The sequence below is a fragment of the Mauremys reevesii genome, linkage group 8 (assembly GCF_016161935.1).
Source record: "Mauremys reevesii isolate NIE-2019 linkage group 8, ASM1616193v1, whole genome shotgun sequence".
In the NCBI taxonomy this organism is placed as follows: Eukaryota; Metazoa; Chordata; order Testudines; family Geoemydidae; genus Mauremys; species Mauremys reevesii.
In genome coordinates, this window is record NC_052630.1 from 73,440,513 (window position 1) to 73,461,515 (window position 21,003).

The 21,003-nt window shown below is 40.7% G+C and overlaps 1 protein-coding gene across 6 annotated transcripts in view; it reads left to right on the forward strand.

Moving 5' to 3' along the window:
• The window catches only part of DPYD (dihydropyrimidine dehydrogenase), a 638,604-nt gene that overhangs the window by 554,990 nt on the left and 62,611 nt on the right, over positions 1-21,003 (forward strand). For all 6 annotated transcript variants that reach the window (XM_039484205.1, XM_039484204.1, XM_039484209.1 and 3 more), the window contains one exon: positions 1,429-1,608. In XM_039484205.1, the coding sequence (XP_039340139.1) occupies positions 1,429-1,608 (180 nt within the window). The remainder of the gene's footprint in view (positions 1-1,428; positions 1,609-21,003) is intronic.

Genomic DNA, 21,003 nt, shown 5'->3' on the forward strand with positions numbered 1-21,003 from the left:
ATTTCATTGTTTTATTCATTACATGCATGTCTTATGCAGGTACACTACTGCTTTTCTGACATCCTCATATGAATAAAAGCTTATATCAGTCACTGAAAACACTGACTTAGCCATCTGGAATGTCCACATGGTTATTTATAGCACCGTAGCACGAGCCTGAGTCTGTAGACCTGGGTTCTGAGACATTTATTTTTTTGCGATGTAGACATACTTTTACGACCCCAGGATTGTAAATCTTTTCAATTGTATTGTCAGCCTCACAATGTTTGGGGGGGGTTGGTTTCTTTTGCTTGTTTGTTTTGAAGCCCAAGTTCCTGAAATCCGGTGATTATGTGAGGATCTCAGTTTTTTGTGGGTTTTTTTTTTCAAGTACATTTCTAGCTCTCAGGGTCACAGAAAAGGCCTTTAACAATGGATCCTAAAGGCTAAAAAATGAGAAGATAAATAAAAACAATCCCATTTTAAAAAAAAAAAATTTCATGGTCTTGGGGTGGGATACTGACTAATGCTTTGGCCACTTGTGCTTGGCAATACTAGGGACCAACACTTCGGGCAGGAATTTTGTGTGTGTGTGTGTGTGTGTGTGTATACATACATAATTTGGTTCATGGAGCCTGTTGGTGGTGTCTCCAGTTCATTAATTAGTGCTCTGGTTAGGATTTCTGAAATTGGTATCAGATAATACTTACTGCCATATTTGATGTCTTTGGGAGATTTTTCATAGCTGAATTTGGGCTTTTAGCTGCCCAGGCTATATCCACTAGGCTCTTTGATGGTTGGTGACCATCAGACAGTCCAGTCACTGATGAGTGAGCTATGGCTTGGGCCCCGGGAGACAGTCATGGGGTTTTTTTTTGGCCAAGTGTTATTTCATTTCCAGGGTCACTGTGGTTGGTTGGAGTTTTAAGTTAGCCTGATAGCCACAAGTTGGGCTTAACAGAGATAGAAAAAATTTCAGGTGTTGGTTGTAAGGGCATCCTTCTGCTGTTTCTACCTGTGTCTGTAAGGTCTTCAGAACAGGGACCATCTCTTTGTTATGTGTTTGTAGAGTGCCAAGCACAATGGACCCCAGACCTCTCGGTGCTACCACAGTGCAAATTATAATACTAATACAGAGAGAGGGACCTTAAGTCTTCCTGCACTCTAAAGTGTTCTTTTCCTGGATGGCATGTGCTGTTTGGGGAGGCCTTCTCCCACTTGCTTGGGTGGGCCCTAGCTGTGTCTGGGGTGAGAATTCATGTTCCAACTCTATACGAGTGGTGACACAAGGATAAGGAACTTATCAGCTTAAATTCCTGAGTCCTATTTATTCTGATGTTCATAATACAGTTGCATTTAAGGCCCTGAACATCAGTAAGTTCAAACAGCACAAGTAATCTCACATACCATTGGACATTTGTTGTTGATTGCTGGGTGTATGTTTTGTAGGTGTGCAGTGCAGTACAGAATCAAGATTTCACTGTGATTGAGGACTACTGCACAGGACTGAGAGCCCTACTTTATCTGAAAAGCATTGAGGAGCTTCAAGACTGGGATGGACAGAGTCCTGCAACCATGTGCCATCAGAAAGGAAAGCCAGTACCCAAAATTGCTGATCTGATTGGAAAGGTATGCTGTTACACTGAGATTCCTGGCTAATGATATCAGCTTTTGGCTTCAAGCATAGTTTCATATGATGGGTTATGCTTTTTATCCCAGTGGCCATATTTTGTCACCATTGCCATCAAAATTAGTTAGTATGCGGTCTTTTGTCCCCTTCTGAATAGTCACCAGGCAGTTTGTGATGTCATATTACAACTATTACCATTGACATGATGTCACCACTTCATTGACAGTAGCATGGCTTATTTTTTAAATATAGAATGTAAAGACCAAAAGCATTAGAAATTCTCTCTTCATTGTACTTTTTAATTCAGGTTTGCATGGCTGATTTTGGGTTAAAATCCATAGTATGTTTCAACCCTTTTGCAACACTCTGGTCACACACAGGACACCAAACACAAATAGATCAACCATCTGAGAAATCTCCCAGCATGAGAGAGCTTACTTGGCACAGAGCCAGTTTACCTGCTGTGTTCCATCAGCCCCATTACTATAGCATCTGAGCACTTCACAATCTCTAATGGATTTATTCTTAGAACATCTGAGGTGGGAAAGTGCTATTATCCCCATTTTACAGGGCAGAAACTGAGGCATAGAGAGACTAAGTAACTTGCCCGAGGGTCTACCACAAGAAGTCTGTGGTAGAGCAGGAACTTGAACTCAGGTCCCTGATCTTCTAGGCTAGCATCCTAACCGCTAGATCATTCTTCTTCTTTGCTCCAGCAGTCCTGCTGGGGACTCTGGCCAGCTGATGTGGACTGCAGCAGCCCCAAGACTGTTCTTCCTTACACTAGGCATCCTGCAGATCCATGCTCAGAATCAGGGAGATATAACTGGCTCCCTAATGGCACTCTCCTGCCCCCTGCACCAATCAAAATCTCACCACAGCAGTGAGTCTGTGTCTTTGTTTCAAGTTACTAGAGGGGATCACTTTGAAGAGTGATTTCAGTTATGTCATTATGGCTATTGATTATCCTTCTAAAAGTCTAATATAACCCTGTTGAAAATGTTGTAAAAAGTAAAGAATTACAAAAGAATAGGATTTGCAGTGTCAAATGCTTCCAAATCTCTGCTTATCGTTGCTGTTGACTGAAGTTCTTTTCAGTAGGAGGTTAGTGATTTTTTTTTTTTTTGGTTCTCTGTGGTGGTCTGAAAATTATAATGTTATCTTTCTGTGGAAAAGACAAGCCTATTCCTAAAGCTCTGAATACTAGTGTTTAAAAAAATTCTAATCTGTTTCCTTGCAGCTGCTTAAGTTTATGTGGTTAAACCCCAGCTCAAAAGGTTATGTCCCAACTTTCTCTTTAACAGATATCGTCAGAGAAATACACACTGCATTTACACTTTGTATAATACAGCAGTGTTAACAATTCTTCCCCTAAAACAACATTCAGTATTCTATCTTAGTATTACCTTTTTATTATACTAAATAGACAGCCATTGTCAGACGATATTTTTCACGTCCTTCTGAATGAAAAGGGAAAAAAATTACAATTTTTAGTCTTTTCAGCTTGTCACTACATCAATAATTAACTTTAAAAAGGTAGTATGAAAAGATGCTTTAAGGAAGCATTTAATAATTCAAAGGAATCTTAACTTGAAACAGGTCACATGAAAAAGAATAAAAACGAAGTCCTATGTAATTTAGTTTTCTGGCTATGTTAGACATTTAAAAAGAGCAAGAGATACAGATTATAACTGACTTTGTATTTGATTGCCTTTAATACAAAATTATATCATTGGACCATTGCTACCAGATGACAAAATGTAAAGTTTATCCAGGCTGAACCATTGAAGAGATAATAGTATATTATATTTCAGTCCCAAGTTCAGGGTGATTGCATGTCCAGTAACAAACAAATAAGAGGAAATGGAAGAAAAATAATGCAGCCTGGATATAAGGGAAATACCATGATGAATGACTCTACTAGAGGGAATCAAACACACAGCCTAGATATCATTAATATTTATAAAACCATAATTAGCAAGACTGTGCCTAAGCAGTGTTATTAGTGTAAGTAATTACGTTATCATAAACTAAGTTTGCAATATTATAGGAATCAGTATTCTTACCTTCATAAATTATCATCAGTATTGGATTCCATGTACTGTACCTACAAATTCAGCTAAGCACTATAGGTTCATATATATTCAAATCCAAATAGCTCCATACTTAGAATGTTAAGTAGCTGATATAACATGTTCATCTGATTCCTTCTCTAAATCAAATCCAGAACCAAGGAGAAGATGACAAACCGAGGTACTGTTAAAATTCTTACTAGTACAAAAGCTATGTAAGGATATCATGTTATAAAAATGGGACAGCCAAAATCCTACATTCTGGTTTACAAATATTTTATAAAGGTTTTTCAAATGTGTCTTGGTTTTAATGTGACTTGAAAGATAATTCATTCAGTCGGACCTATAGGAAAGATAAACAAGAAACAGTGACAGTATTTTGCATACTAAAGCTATGTGGCTAATATATGCTACTAGTAATAAAAACTGTCAGATTTATTGAACAGTCAATGTAAAAATGTAAGGGGCAGATACTCCTCCATTTAGTCAGTGACAGAATTCCTATTGCCTTCAGTGGGAACAGGGGATCTGTCCCCTGGACAGAAGTGGAGACCAGTGAGAAACAGCTAGAAATAGGTATCGTTTTCAACAACAAGATCACAGAGGGGGTAGACCTTTTAGAGTTAGGGGACATGTCTACATCTGACAGAAGTACATTTATGCTTGTATAGACATCAGCCCTGACCATAGCTAGATCTATTTGTGGTGGTATCTATTTCAGTAAACAGTCTGATTTTGAATGTTGCCATCCACAGTAATTCCCTATTCTATTGGCAATCCATTTCTTCCATCAGGTTCAGGTAAAATCAGATGGTCTACTAGCAGATTATTGCTCTAGGATCCTCCAGTGCTAGCTGACATGAGTAAAATGATGGATGCAAAGCTCCTTGTAAGAGATACTCATGACACTGCACTTGAGCTGCTTTGCAATCTCCATGTTGTAATAGTGTCCACAATGGTCACCATATTAGTTAACTGATCATGGTATTTCCTGTTCTAAACAGGAGCAGCGCCAGGGTTTCTGGCACCCTAGGCAGAATTCGGGGGGTGGCATTTTGTGCGCTCCCCGCGGGGCGCACGGGAGCTTCTGGTTCTGCTCCCATCGCGCCGCCGAAGAAGGCCCCTCCACCGAAATGCCGCAGGCGACAGCGGCAGTCATTGAGCTGCTCAATTGCCTGCCGCTGTTTTCCACGGCACGTCGGCAGAAGGTCCTTCTTCGGGGGCGCAACGGGAGCAGAACCGGAAGCTCCCGTGCACCCCGTGGGGAGCGCACAAAATGCCGCCCCTCGAATCCTGGTTCCCTAGGCAACCGCCTAGAGTCGCCTAATGGAAGCGCCGGCCCTGGTTCTAAATATAGATGAAACCACAAATACTTTGTTAAAGGCTCTTAAGCAAAGCAAGCAGTCATGGGATATGAGGGAAGGTCCTCTAATGAATCCGTAACTGATTAAAAGACAGGAAACAAAGGGTAGGACTAAATGGTCAATTTTCAGACTGGAGAGAGGTAAATAGTGGTGTCCCCCAGGGGTCTATACTGGGACCAGCGCTGTTCAACATATTCATAAATGATCTGGAAAAAGGGGTAAACAGTGAGGTGGCAGAATTTGCAGATAATACAAAACTACTCAAGATATTTAAGTTTAAAGCAGACTGAAGAGTTACAAAGGGATCTCACAAAACTGGGTGACTGGGCAACACAATGGCAGATGAAATTCATTGTTGATAAATGCAAAGTAATGCACGTTGGAAAACATAATCCCAACTATACATATAAAATGACAGGTCTAAATTAGCAGTTACCAATCAAGAAAAAGATTTTGGCGTCGTGGATAGTTTTCTGAAAATATCCACTCAATGTGCAGCGGCAGTCAAAAAAGCAAACAGAATGTTGGGAGTCATTAGGAAAGAGATAGTAAGACAGAAAATATCATATTGCCTCTATATAAATCCATGGTACGCCCACATCTTGAATGCTGCGTGCAGATCTGGTCACCCCATCTCAAAAAAGATATATTGAAATTGGCAAAGGTTCAGGAAAGGGCAATAAAAATAATTGGGGTATGGAATGTCTTCTATATGAAGAGAGATTAATAAGACGGGGACTTTTCAGCTTGTAAAAGAGATGACTAATGGGGGTGGAATGTATTATGATAGAGGTCTACAAAATCATGACTGGTGTGGAGAAAGTAAATAAGGAAGTGTTATTTACTCCTCATAACACAAGAACTAAGAGTCACCAAATGAAATAATAGGCAGCAGGTTTAAAACAAAGAAAAGGAAGCATTTCTTCACACAATGCACAGTCAACCTGTGGAACTTTTTACTAGAGGATGTTGTGAAGGCCAAGACTATAACAGGGTTCAAAAAAGAACTAGAAAATTCATGGAGAATAGGTCCATCAATAGCTATTATCCAGGATGGGCAGGGATGCAAAACCATGTGGTGAAATGTCCCTACCCTCTGTTTGCTAGAAGCTGTCAATGGGCGACAGGGCATGAATTAGTTGATGATTACCTGTTCTGTTCATTCCCTCTGAAGCACCTGGCATTAGCCACTGTTGTAAGACAGGATACTGGGCTAGATGGAACACTGGTCTAACCCAGGATGGCCGTTCTTATATTTGAAATGTAAATATATTTTAATGGGGCTGTAGAGGCCCCCGAGCAGTGTTAAGACTTGGAACCGGTAAGTCTCCCTAAGCTAGGATTAGGGTTTGGGCTGGTAAGGCTCCACAGTCTAGAGCAGAGCAAACTACGGCCCGCGGGCTGGATCCGGCCCCTCAGGGCTTTGGATCTGGATGGCGGGATTGCCCCCCGTGGCACTGTGGTCCCTGCGCCGCTCTCAGAAGTGGTTGGCACCATGTCCCTGTGGCCCCCAGGTTGGGGGGGTGGGCAGAGGGCTCCATGCATTGCCCATGCCTCCAGGCACCACCCCCCACCGCTCCCATTGGCCGGGAATGGGGACCCGTGGCCAATGGGAGCTTCGGGGGAGGTACCTGGAGGTGTGGCAAGGGCAGAGCACATGGAGCCCTCCACCCCCGCTTCCCCAGGGGCCGCAGCGCTTCCTGGAGCGGCATGGGGCCGGGGACAAGGCAGGCATGCATGGAGCCTGCCCTGGCCTGGGTGTGTGCTGCTGTCACCCCGGAGCCACTTTAGGTAAGCGGTGCAGAGCCGGAGCCTGAACCCCTCCTCCACCCTGCCCCCCAACTCCCTGCCCTAAGCCCTCTGCCTGCACCACACACCCCTCCTGCACCCCAACTCCCTGCCCTGAGCCCCCTCGTAAACCCTGCACCCCTCCTGCATCCCATTCCCCTGCCCTGAACTCCCTGCTGTACCCTGCACCCCTGTGCACCACCACCCCCTTCCCTGAGCCCCCTGCCACACCCCGCACCCCTCCTGCACCCCAATCCCCTGCCCTGAGCCCCCTCCTGCAGTCTTCACCCCTGCCCTGAGCCCCCTTCTGCACTCCGCACCTCAACCCCCTTCTCTGAGCCCCCTCATATACCCCGCACCCCTCCTCTGCCCCAATCCCAAGCCCTGAGACCCTTCCTGCACACCGCACCCCCTCCCACATCCCAGACTCCCTCCCGCACCCCAACCCCCTGCCCCATCCCTGCATACAATTTCCCCAGCCAGATGTGGCCCTCGGCCCAAAAAGTTTGCCCACCCTGGTCTAGAGTTAGGAATGGGGCTGGTAAGTCTTCCAAGGTTTAAAGTTAGTGTCAAGGTTTGTAGAGGTCCTAGGATTAGGATTCAGGATAGTAAGGCTCCCTGAGCTAGGGTTAGGGAGGACTCAGCAATGCTCCATGGCAAGGGTTGTGCCTGTAGAGGTCCCTGGGGTAGTGTTTTTGTTGTACCCGGTAAGGCTCCCCAAGCTGGGGCCGGTAGGGGCTCCCCAGGCTGGGTTTAGTTTTGAGGCCTGTAGAGGTCCCCTGGCAGGGGTATGTTTGGGGCTGGTGTGGTCACTGGAAGGACTGGATCTATCTTATAGCACCCTCCTTTTACCAGACCAGGTTTTAATCTTGCTGAGCCAGCTTGTTCCCTGAGGTAATTCTATCTGAAGCTCTCTCACAGAAGCCAGGGAAGCAATTTCCAATTGGGTTAGTTGTTTTTATTCCAAACCTTCTTAACAAAAAAAAATAATCAAAACCTCACAAATTCTTCCCTCAAAGTCTGTACAGGCTGAGTAGTTCCTTCAACGAGTCACTCCATCACACCAGTAAGTTCAGCAGTCTAAAATTTGTCTCTTGCCTCAGTAATAAAAGGATTTCACACAGTCTCCCTTCTGTCCATTTGGTTTCTGGAGCAATTCCTCTCTCAGCAGTAACTCCAGTAGCAGTCTCTTGGCACACAGCCCCTGCCCGTCAGCTTTCTGGAGGGTTTTGTGATCTTCCCCTCCATCTCCTGCTGCCCTCTTCTATGAGCATCAGCCAGTTAAATTCCAGCTCTTTTTTCCAGGTGCAGAGGGTGGATCTAATCAGCCAGCCAGCTAACTGCAGGCCTCTGACCCTGGAGGAATGGTATCCCTTATACCTTTACATTCATCATTAAGAAGTCACGATGTAACAGTAGTATCCATAGTGCTGTATATGAGATACTGTAGTTAGTTCCTGTTCTAAATATCAGGAATGACATCACTATTTAGGATATCACAAAATAGTAATCTTTGGTAAATTTTAACTTTTAATGGTATTTTTCATTCAGTGTTCTATAGGTTTCTGATACCATTAAATATAGCCCCAATAATTTAAACCCTTCTTCTTTGTGATAGATATACTTTTAACCATGACCACTGCAGAGGAAGTGACAGCTTAGACCTTCTATCAGACTAGAAGAGGAAGACAAAGCTTATCTTTTAGCTCTGTGCTTTTCACAACCACTTTTTCTTTTTCTGATGGGTTGTTTAAGATGCAGATACTTGAGGCCCTGGCACAAACAACTGTTGTTAAGATCACCCAGGAGTCAGCTTTCCATTACTACCAATCTATTGTTTAAATGCAAAAGATAAATTGACTTGGGCTTGTCTCATATATAATCTCATCATGCAAATAACAGACACCAAAGTGAGAGGAAGGGGTGGTGGTGATGACATCAGATCTTTCCTACTGACTCCCTCTAGGAAAAAAAATAAACCTTTATAGAAGCATACTTATCTCAGGGTTTGGCTACACTTGCAGATGTCTTTAGGCATTTGTATCAGGTATATGACCCTTTCAGATTGATGAATAAGATGAACAATGTTCTTTCATGAGCCAAAGTTATTACTATGGCTGTAAGACAGATCTATAACATATATGTCAGTATATAATTATATGTCTCTATCATCCAAAATTAACAGTACTGTGTTTTAAAATACATGTTCCTGCGTTTTTCCAGAAGGTGTAGGAATAAGAGTGATTAAGATAAGTGTGTTGTCATAGGGTATCTAGGCAGGGTACTGTATTCCCTATGGGCGTAATTTGATCTCATATGTGTAGTCACTGTCTCATCCTGTCTGCTTCTCCCAGAAATCTGTCATTAGTTGCATACTGATCTTACTCCAGAGACCTGAAGTAATTATGTCCAAGAAATACATTGGTGTCAGCTGGTGGCATGAAAAGTGTTATAGCATGTGTCTTTAGAGTGGTTTCACTAACATCAACATAACATATAAAAATCATACTTCACTTAGTGACCTGCATATATGCTGATGAGTTAAATAGTAAAAATAAGCCTGCATATTAAATTGGCTAATAGGGGCTTTGTAAAAGATATTAAACACACAAGGAAATGACACTATCTTTGACCCAGCATTTAGAAACTTTGCAAAAATTGAAGTTTGTTTGAGTAAATATCATCCGAAGGTGAGAGTTCTAGAAGACTCTGTAAAGAAATGAGAACGATAAATACATCTTGTTTAATAAGTATTTGAAAGGCAGAACAGATTGATTTTTATTTTAAAGTTTCATCATCAATTAGGACAGTGCTAAAAAGGAGATTTGAAGAAAGTTTATTATAAAAGCATGTCAATAGTAGGTGGTCTCCATCTGCAAGTATGAGAGATAATAATGTTCCAGGATATTGAAGACTCCATCTGGTGTGTAATCAGAGAAAATTCTTAGCACCCTAAAGTAAAAATATTAAGTGTCTAGTCTGTTCTTTGCATACATGGACCTCCCATTAAAGTTAAAATCTCTGTGCCTTCCAAATACAGCATAGAACCTAAAGGGTCTGTCTTCTGATCTGCAGAAGCCTGGTGAATACTAGCCTCATAGCAGGAACATCTAAAAAGCCCTTATATTAAAATACTACAGCATTGTATAGAAAAGATCCAAAACACAAAATGTCCCCTTATTTAAAAAAAGTACATGAAATACAACAATCACCCCAGCCTGCAGTATTATATGATATAGGCAAAATCTTGGTCCCATTTAAGTCTTAATGGGAGCAAAATTCCCAGTGAAGGAAAGAAAGGTCAGCCTGATATGGAAGCCTCAGCTCAAACAACATCAAAGTGCACTGATAAATTTCTGAACTCCCCATGGAGAAAAGAACCCATGCACATTAGCTCCTTGTTTTCTGTACTTCACAAGGAACATGCAGCCCAGTGAAGGCAGGTCTAACATTCCTAGCCAGGAATGAGAAGACAAGCTGGCTCATGGCCTGGCTGATCAAAGGCAAAACTAAACAAGATGACAGAACAAGGAGTAATGGTCTCAAGTTGCAGTCGGGGAGGTTTAGGTTGGATATTAGGAAAAACTTTTTCACTAGAAAGGTGGTGAAGCACTGGAATGGGTTACCTAGGGAGGTGGTGGAATCTCCTTCCTTAGAGGTTTTTAAGGTCAGGCTTAACAAAGCTCTGGCTGGGATGATTTAGTTGGGGATTGGTCCTGCTTTGAGCGGGGGTTGGACTAGATGACCTCCTGAGGTCCCCCACAGGTGAAAGTAAGCCGGTACAGTCTGGTACGCCATGCCAGACCAGACCGGCTTCCCCAGCCAGGGCCCGGGGCTTCCCGCAGCAGCTGGAGCCCTGGGCCCTTTAAATTGCTGCCCGAGCCCTGCTGCCGGAGTCCCATGGTAGCAGCAGCAGAGCTTCGGCGCTGATTTAAAGGGTCTGGGGCTCCTGCCAATGTGGGTAGCCCCAACCCTTTAAAGCGCTGCCTGAGCCCTGCCGCCGCTACCCCGGGGCTCCGGCAGCGGGGCTCGGCCAGCACTTTAAAGGGCCCAGGGTTCCCTGCAGCGGCTGGAGCCCCTGACCTTTTAAATCCCCATGAGAGCTCTGCCGCCGCTAACTCGGGGCTCCGGCAGCCTGGCTCAGGCGGTGTTTTAAAGGGGCAGGGACTCTTCGCCGCGGGGTAGCGGTACCAGAGGTAGTGGCGACAGGGCTCCGTCAGCGATTTAAAGGGCCTGGAGCTCCGCTGCAGTAGCAGCGGCCAGAGCCCCGGGCCCTTTAAATCACCCCTGAGCTCTAGAGCTCCCAGCCACCTCTGCAGCTGGTACCTCTGGGGGTGATTTAAAGGCCCTGGGGCTCCTAGCTGCAGCCGGAGCCCCGGGGCCTTTAAATCTTGATTAAAAGACCCCCCCTCTTCCAGTTGAGGCCACGCCTCTTCCAGTTGAGGCTATGTCCCTGTCCTTTAACTTACTTTCACCCCTGAGGTCCCCTCCAGCCCTGATATTCTGTGATTCTATGATTCTATGTATTTGTGAGTGCTGGTGGAGAAATGTCTCCCTGTACCTTATCACTGCTTCTGGGAGGTGAGAGAGAGCCAAAGAGGTGCTACAAAAATATTTAATGGGATATTCATGATCAATAGTGAAAGGGACTGTTTCTCCCTACTCCTCCTCTTCACACTCCTTCCTTGAAATAGGGAGAAACTTCCACAGTCATGTAGCTTAACAATCTGATGGAACTGCTGTGGGGCACTACCCATGGCAGTCAGGATCTAAAGTTGCTTGTGGACACCTTTCAGCAAGTAGAGCTTAGCATGTTTATTGCCCTGGGTGTTCTTTCACAGCATTTGCCAAACCAGAAACAATTATTAGCAATCCCAGGCCCAAAAAATTAGTAAAAACAGTTTACTTCTGTAACATTACCTCTGTAACTGTTATGTCTGTAACATTAACTTGTTTTCCTAACTAGACTGTTATGGAAGTTCATGTTGTGATTCGCTACAGTGTCACTTCTTACTGAAACTGCAGGTTGTTATATAAAAATATAACATCCTTAACAGCTAAGCCATTTGCAGGAGAAATGCATAAAACAAAAGCCAGGACTACTAAAGTGGATTTAAAATGGTTTAATTGTTGTGGGTTTTATATAGACTATATGCTAAATTTGCTATAAGCACCGAGTGTAGGGGTTTGTATTCTCAGTTGCTAAATGTGGCCACTAAAAAACAATGTATCCATGTTAGCTTCTTGACTGTGGTGGTTTTACAGCATTCACTGCTGGCAGTGGACATCATGCTAGCATAATCCAACTCCTGATGCAAAAGATTTTAAAAAAGAGAAAAGAAGTCAGGCACTGCCAAAAATACATAATTTTTTTTTTGTACTCTACAGTTTGTTTTACTTAGGAAAACGGCCTGGTCATACCCTGCAGCATGCATTCATTACAGTGATCTTTGACTGGCAGATGTGGAGTAATAGGATGCATATTTTAATGCTTATTATAATACCCTGTCCAAAAACAACTTGACAAATTTGTGATTTCGACAGTATCTCATTTTGCTGGCTGCAGTGCTCTGTGATTGCCTGGTCCACGTGGCTTCCAGATTATGCATACCACCAATACTTCTCATTAAAATGGCCACAGTTCACCAGTTTCGGTAGCTTGGAACGAACTTGGAATGAATTATTATACAACAAAGAGGCTGCTGTCATGCAGAACAAAAGACAAGCAAAAGAGAGCTTTGGCTTAATGAGGCTAAGTGAGTGTCTCCCCTGCATCACCAGCTACTTGACGGCATTTGAGCATGGATTTTTTTCTCCACAGGCCAAAACCTTTGGTCTATTATTTTGTGTTTATGCACCTTGAGGCTAATATACATTTTAATATGCTGCACATGGAGAAAAAAAATCAGCCATTAGATTAGAACATGTGCACTCCCTGTTAAATTAATGACAGCCAAACATAGAGATAAATTTAGGTTTTCATATTTAATTATAGCACACTGCAGTACGTTTAGCAAGGATAAATTGCACTATTATTATGCTTCATTTTTTTGACATCTTTTCCTATTAACCATGCACACTTACCCCTTTACCTCCCCAGTGCCACACATAACATCTTTGTATGTATCATCATTCCTTAACACTATTAAATTCTTAGTTACTTAGGGTTAGTTAGGATAAAACAATTCAAACTAACCTTTAGTTTAGGCTGTCTACATAAAGAAGGCAACCTAAATGATATATATATCTGAAAATGACAAGAAAAAAATGGACTGCATCGCTAGTATTTCAGACATATATTTACAAGTCTGCAAAATATTTCCAATGACTTTATTTTTCCTGGGTACTTTTGGTGCAAATATTTCCCATATGTGAGTGCATAATCTTGTTTCTTTCTAAAACAGAAATATGATTTTGAAAAGTAAAAAGTAAACAATATGCTTAATCTTTTATTTGTTCTATGTAATTTCATAGTTGAATAATGTTTATATGGACACTGATAGAATTAGGACATTTTAAATTACAAAATGGTTAGATCATGAGGAATTCAGCATTATTTAAGCATATGCCATTTGTGGGGCTTTGTACAATTGAGCTTGTTTGCCATGGTTGCTGAAACAAGAATAACACCAGAATTTAGGGCCAATACAAAACTTAAATGGGAGTAAAATTGTTTCACCTCTCAGACTGTGTGTTCCTATCAAATTTACTCTGGAAATATGCAGGAGAATCAATGGATAGTTACTGTACAGTTATGGGTTCTTTTATGTCACTTAACGATTGTTACTACCTGCTAGTGCTTTTAATTTCTTTTGAAATAAGTGCTGCTTTTTTCAAGTTGTGGCGCAAGGTGAAAAAACCGGTGGTTGTACTGCAAAATTAAACAAATGTTACTATTTTCCAAAGTGGGTTAGAACAGCTAATAACTCAGGGTAAGATTTTCCTACTCCTACTGTGAGCATAAACAGGTAGAAGATACGCTATAGGCTTATTCCTAGATTATTCCTTATTGGATAGTTGTTTCATGACAAAAGACACTGTGGTTTGATGACCAGAGGGTCATGACAGGAATAATAATCACCATATTAAAGGTTGTCTGGATCTTGGTGATAAAGCATTCTTCATAGCAATCATTCAGCAGTTACTGGTGGAAGAATTTTCCTCAATGGCAGAGGAGTGCACATTTTTCATATTCATTGAGAGCAAGTCTCTCTCTCCCCTTTCAAATCATCTGTTCTCTAGTGTCCTTTAGTGCTACAACAGCTATGCACAAATATTTTCCTTGCCAGGTGAAACTCACAACATTTTTAGATCTTCATCTGTTTTGCAAAAAGTTTAGGGGTAAAAATTACATATTTTGGCCAGTGCCATGTTGGGAATTTGATTTACACCAAAAAGTAGTTTTTAGAAGACTGAATCACTCAAGGGATTTTTTAGCAGCCATAGAACCTTTCTCCTTGGGTAACACATTTGAATAGAACCCAGATCTGTAATGATTGATAACTAATTGTCTCAAGTTCAAGTGTTAGACTTTGTGCCAGCAACTAATGGAAAGTTATTCTTTTGTAAGTGCAGATTTTGATCATACAAATTGAACCCCCAAAAGGGAGACAGTGCTTTTAAATATTTAAACTATAATGACTAGCATGAGAAACTGATGTTGTATATAGAAGTCTACCTACAGTAGCTACCCCTTAGTGATAAGACTAAATTTTTAATTATTTGTATTTCTAAGATGCCCATCACCATCTTAGTATTTGTTATGCACTTATATGATGCCTGATATTATATGACATAACCTTGTATGAATAAATTCTATGTCCTAAAAATATGTAGATGGCATAGAAATATTTATAATAATAAATAATAGTAAATAGTTCATCCTCTTTGTTTACAGGTAGGTACTGTTGGTAAAGTTGTCTTCAGACATATGAGTGTTCCCAGTGAGTTGAATGGGACTAGGCACAGGCATATAATTACTCGTGTGTATTTGCAGAACTGGAAAGAGCATTATCACACTAAACTTTTGGTGTGGTGAAACATTTCAGACAAGTAATTAATAGCAACTGTATTCAGAATAAGATAAGTGTGTAACTGTTCTTGTGCTATTGATCATAGACACCAGAAGAGAGATGAATTTTAAACCTAAAAATTTGTTGTTCTATGTATTTTACTTATCTTTTTTTTTTGTTAATTTCTGTTTAGTGTTCTCGTAATAGTCCATTATGCTTTGACTGTCATAGAATCAATTATAAATGTGTTTTTAAAATTAATTATCTTGACTATAACATACCTTTTGCTCTTTTAGGAGTAGTTTGAGCCTGTAGGCACAGTCCCAAATGTGGGTGGTGGAAGCTGCACCAGGGGGCTGGAGGGATTGATTTATGGGGAAAGGTTAAAAGAGCTAAAATACATTTTAGATAGGTAGATAGATAGATATATACACACACACATACACACACTTATTCATACACACACACACAGTTATCCTTTATACTGTATATATAAGATAACTATAAATGTGTGTAAAACATTATATAAATGTTGTATAAAAGAGAACTATGTATGTGTATGTGTTTGAGGGATGGAGAGCACAACAGTCCACAAGTTTTTCAAGGTACTAAACACCCAGGAGAAAGAGGAATCATTTGGTGTAGGGTTATGGGATATAATTAGTAGTAATGAGTTAAGAAAGAATAAAATTAGGGTGAATATGTGGAAAATTTTCCTGACAGGAAAATTGATTAAATTATGTACTGGCCTCTTCATGAAAGTGATGGAAGTCTTATTTATGGATTCCTTTAAAACTAAATTGGATAAACACTAGCAAATGTACTGCAGGGGCCAATCCTATGTTGGCAGGAAGATGTATAAATCTGTTAGCAAGAATTTTTTTTCCTGATTTTCATGGCCTACAGTGGTTACCCTTCCAGAACTTACTATTTTGTCCTAGATATTACCACCTCAGTATTTACAGTATTCCCTATATATATATATATATATATATAAAATACTCAGTATAAGTTGTACTTCCTATACTGTGCTAACATTATATCATGTGCCACTGAAATATTTTGAAGACCATGTACTTTATTATGATATGATCAGAAGGGTTGATAGCTGAATTGAAGCCTGCCAACATACAGTGCCACTGTCTCATAAAAATGGTTGCCTCTATGACTTCTGCCACTGTTGGCCTTTCCCATTCTTTTAAATCTGCTTTATTCTGCCACACTTTGTAATAGTAGTCTACAATAATGCAGGATTTTTAAGCTTCTCTTCCCCCAACCACCATAGGTGCTGGAACTAGGGACGTCCGGGGTGCTGCTACCCACCCTGGCTTGAAATAGTTTCCATCATATAGGGATTATAGGTGGTTCAATTCTCTCAGCACCCACACTATAAAAATTGTTCCAGCACCCCCACCAACCACTTACTTTCTCTTCCATAACAAACAAATTTAAAGTTTTGTATATTTTCCTCTATTGTTGAGCCAGCCACTAGTTTCAGTTCTTGAGCAATACTTTGAGTTGTGATGGACAAATTTACTAAAAATTTTCTATCCCTCCCCCCACATATTATTCAAATATTACCCACGGGCCAATGCCCCAAATCTCTGAAAGTTACTAACATAAAATGTTGGGATTCCATTTCTATATGAGGGAGTTGAGAGAAAAGGTTTCTGCACCCTACTGACCTATTCATACCATATAGAATTCATTAAGGCTGTGGAACCTAGTTTAGGCTGTTCCAGGGAGTAATTACCATCAACCTATAATCTGCTACTCGGGGACCCATCAGGGCTCTGTAACAGTTTGAAAGGGTCTGGCAAGACTTTATTGATTTCCTGGAATCTCATTCACGCTGATTGCACTTGGGTAGTCAGAGGGTTGATGTATAAAGACACTAATTTAGCTATTATTAAGATGGTGGCTGTAATACTACACGTAGTTGAGACCTTGTTTGTCCTTCAATTCAGCTCTGCAGACAAATTTTAATGAAGTAGCTCCATTTATTTTTTTTTGTATATCACATATTTTATTTCAATCTTCATGTTGGAGATCTTCATGTAATTCATTGTATAACACATACATAATTGGCCAGGGTATGTCATACCATGTATCTTCATTCTCCCATTTATCATTTTGTTTCATGCCTTTTTGACTGGTTCGAATAATTAATGCATTTTTTCTATTACTGTGTTAATCTGTTTTTTCCAAGTTGCTGATTTATTATACACAAAATGAATTTAAAAAATTCTTAAAAATCAACACACATGACACCTGGATTCATGAGAAACCCAGAAGTGCTCCACTGCAATCAACTATAAATTTTTTTCAAATCCTTAGAATTGAGGCCTTTGATTTCAATGTACAATAGCTGGACTCTGGTTACTGTCTAATATATGGCACTTATCACTGTGCTTTGTAGCATAGAATCTAAAATCCAAGGAAAGATAATGTAAATGTATCTACTTTATGAATGAGCCTTTATCCTTTAATTTACAATATTAAAATTACACTGCAATACATCTTTTCCAGCTTCAGGACTAAGAACCTGACTGAAACTACTTGAAGTCAACGGGAGTCTTTATTTTTATTAGAATGGACTTTGTTTGGATTTCAGTGCTTGTGAAATTGTTAATTGTCCATTTTAAAAATTTCCATGAAAACAAGAAAAAACACTTTAAAACTACAAAGGTCTATAAGCTCCAATATATATATCTACATTTTCTTTTTTACCAAAATTCATGCCTAAAAACTGTGACCAATGCATTTGCCATCTTCTAAGTCAGTTGTGAGGGATAATGGGTCTTGACTGTGGTTCCTCAGGCAGTCCTCAGATTGCAGCCACCACCCAGAAGCTCACTGGGACGGGTAGGGAGTGTGGGCTTGTGGACCCTACCTCACCATAGGGACTGCACATGAAGAAGGAGATTCTGCAGTTGGCGTAGTCTCTATTTAAACCAGAAGGAGGCACAGGAAGTTGTCTTAACAACTAGGTGAATCCTTGGTTGGTTGCTACATTGGAATCTGCCTTCTTGTCTGATTCCTGAGCCCTGCTTTTTTCTTGATTCCTGCCTTCCTGTCCTGTTCCTGCCCTCCAGCCTTGTTCCAGATCCCTGCTTCTGTGTCCCACCCCGGACCTTTGGCCTGATTCCCATCTGACTCCTTCTCTGGCTCCTAACCACTGGGCATGACTACCACTGCTCTGACCACAAGGTCTGACTGCCTGTGTCTGACACCAATGTAAAAATGAGAAGCTGCTGAAAATTATTAAAAAGGGAAATGCCAAGAGTCCTTTAATAAATGCAGTATGAGTGGCGCTCTCATAATCAACATTTTGAAAGCACACCCTCAAGGAATTAACAATGGTCTTTCTGAGCTACCATTTTAAATAATATGGACCACAGTCTTAATTAATTCCTCACACACCATACATCCCATGTCTGCCTGTACAAAGTCAGAATTATTCACTTAAACGACTGCAATCATTGTAATAGAAAACTGTTCATAACTTAGGCTCTGCTCCTGCAGCACATAGCATGTAGGCAGACTTCTGGGCCTGCCTCTAGCTTGTAGGCTCAACTACCAGAAGAAAGTGAATGGAGAAGAAAGCTGATGTTTAGACTTTTTTATATAATTAATTATTGTTTTATTATCTGGTGTTCATCATTGAAGTATCTGGGCCTGTGTGGTTCTAATCCTTTTCTTTGCAAAGGAATTTGTAACAATTGTAATTACAGTCAGAGAAGTGTTAGCTATCATACTGCAGAAGGCATGCAAGACTGTTTCTTTACATCCATTAAGATGGGGACAGTTCCATTACATCTCCACCCACTATTTTTAATTGCCTAGTGTGATGATTTGGGGGGGATATGTCTGTAGCAACTTATGAATTCCATTTTTATTATGTGAATGCCCTGTTACAAATACTACTCATTTTTTCTCTATTTTGAATGCAACTTTCAATGTGGCTTTGAGGATTCATTTTGTAGCAGGAACTTGACACCTGGTGGATAGACTGTCTCTTGGAGACTGACAGCAATCAAGGGTCATCACCATTAAATGATACTTCTCCCAATAGAATAATGAGTTTGCTACCAGCAGGGCCATTGACTTTGAATGCCTTTCAGGCCAGAAGCCTACCAGGTGTGGCTGTTGGAATCTGGAAATTCACTGGTGAAAGCACAGGGACTAGAAAGGTGTCAGAGGCTCTTTTAAAAAGAGGAATGCTCTCTATGCAAATCAAGCCATTTCACTGATGATAGAAAACAGGAAGGCAAAGAAAAGCAGAAGGGCTGCCTGGTCTTAAAAAAAATCAAAGCAAATTGAAGACTCACGGGGCGGGGGGGGGGGGGGGGAGGGGCAGGGGAGTTGAGGTCAGACTGAGGGGGCTTGTGTTCAGGAGTTTTTTGTTTTCCATAGATCTGTAACTCTCTTGTGCTCTTTAGGAGGTGTGGGTGTGTGGGTGTAAAAGAAATTCCTTTGCAAGGCCTGTGTTGTCTTGTTTTACTGTCATGTTGTCCCTCCTGAAGGATGTACCTGGAACCAGAGCTCCCACAGCCAGGTGAACTCAGAGGAGTTGGGGAAACATGCCAAAGCAAGAAAGGAATTCAGAAGTCTAAGACACTTGTTCCAGGGTTTCAGTGGCCAGATTGTGGGGTCTCACTGGCAAAAAGGATGTCAGACAGGGGGTCTGCAACTGCAAGTATACTTGAGAGACCCAGAGCCAGGAGCAGTCACCAGTAACTACCCAAACACAGGAAGCTTAGATGTACATGGGATTCAGCAGTTGACTCTTCTCACAACAGACTGATGTCCATCCAGACAGTGGGGCTGGACTGCGTTGTGACAAAGAAGACCTTTATAGCTAGGCAGGTTCAATATTTACCTCCATATCTCCGATGAAAGGATATTCACTCAGTTCATTAATTTTTTTAAACACATGATTAAATATACAGGGTGACTCAAGACACCTGAAACACCAAAAAGTGATATTATCTGGTATGATATGGCATATTTCTACATTCCCATTTCATAATGAAATGGAAGAGGCAGTATTTAGGTAGGTAGTAACTGATGCACATAACCACAGTCAACTGTCCCTATCCTCCTTTAAATTTTTTTAACATCTTTCAGCTCATAAACATGTTTCCCTTCACAACACACACCATATGCCACTGGAAAAGAGTTGTAAAATTTTATAGATATATTTCAGAGTACTATAAGTATAATAAAGCAAAAATAATGCAAAGAAATGGGAATTATTGAACACTGAATTAAAATGTTAGACACAAATACTTTTTTTGCATTTGGTTTCTTTTTTAATGTAGGCATGAAGAGCTAGAAATCTTGTTTAGTATGAAGAAAAAAAATATTTGAGTTTAGTTTTTAACTATCCCAGTAAATAGTTGTTTAAAGGAAGCTTACGTATTTGTTGGTGTGTATTGAAGAAATTACCTAATTTTATCTATGTGAAAATAAATATGAAACTGCTTCCTGATATTTATCTTTTTGCAATGTTTTACTTATTCTAGGAAAACATAGTTCATATAACCATGTTTTCCTCATCAAAAATAGTATAAAAATAACTAACTCAATTTAAAATACCGGAGATACAACCAGACTAGCAGGACTGGATGTGACGTGAGTCGTCAGTTCAGATTAGGACAAAGATGTAGTGACCAAAAAGGGGTATTGTTCTATGGATAAACTGTCTCCACAGTTGTCATCTGGAAAACAATTCCTCTCTAATAGATTAGTGCAGTCAATAAAATAGGAAAGTTCATCAACCCTAGTGATACAGTTTATGTTTTCAGAAGGACCTTTATATGGGATTCTTTAGGAAAACAAATAATCATGTTAGTAAAAAGCAAAGGAGCTTCCCTCTGTAGCTATTCTGCGGTTGGGTTGGCAAACATGCACATTCACATCCATCCCTAGAGGATGGGTATGAGAGTGCTGCTGTTGGGGGTGCCCACTGCCCATATTTATGGAGTAGATTCAGACGAATTAGATGTGTATTGGTAAATATCAGTAAATGGCTGTTTCACCAGACACACACAAACCAGTTAAAATATTTTAATTGATAATCTAAGTTTACAGATAGACAAAGTAAGAAAAATGCTGCCTGAGAACTTATTACAGTTTGATTTTAGGATATGTAC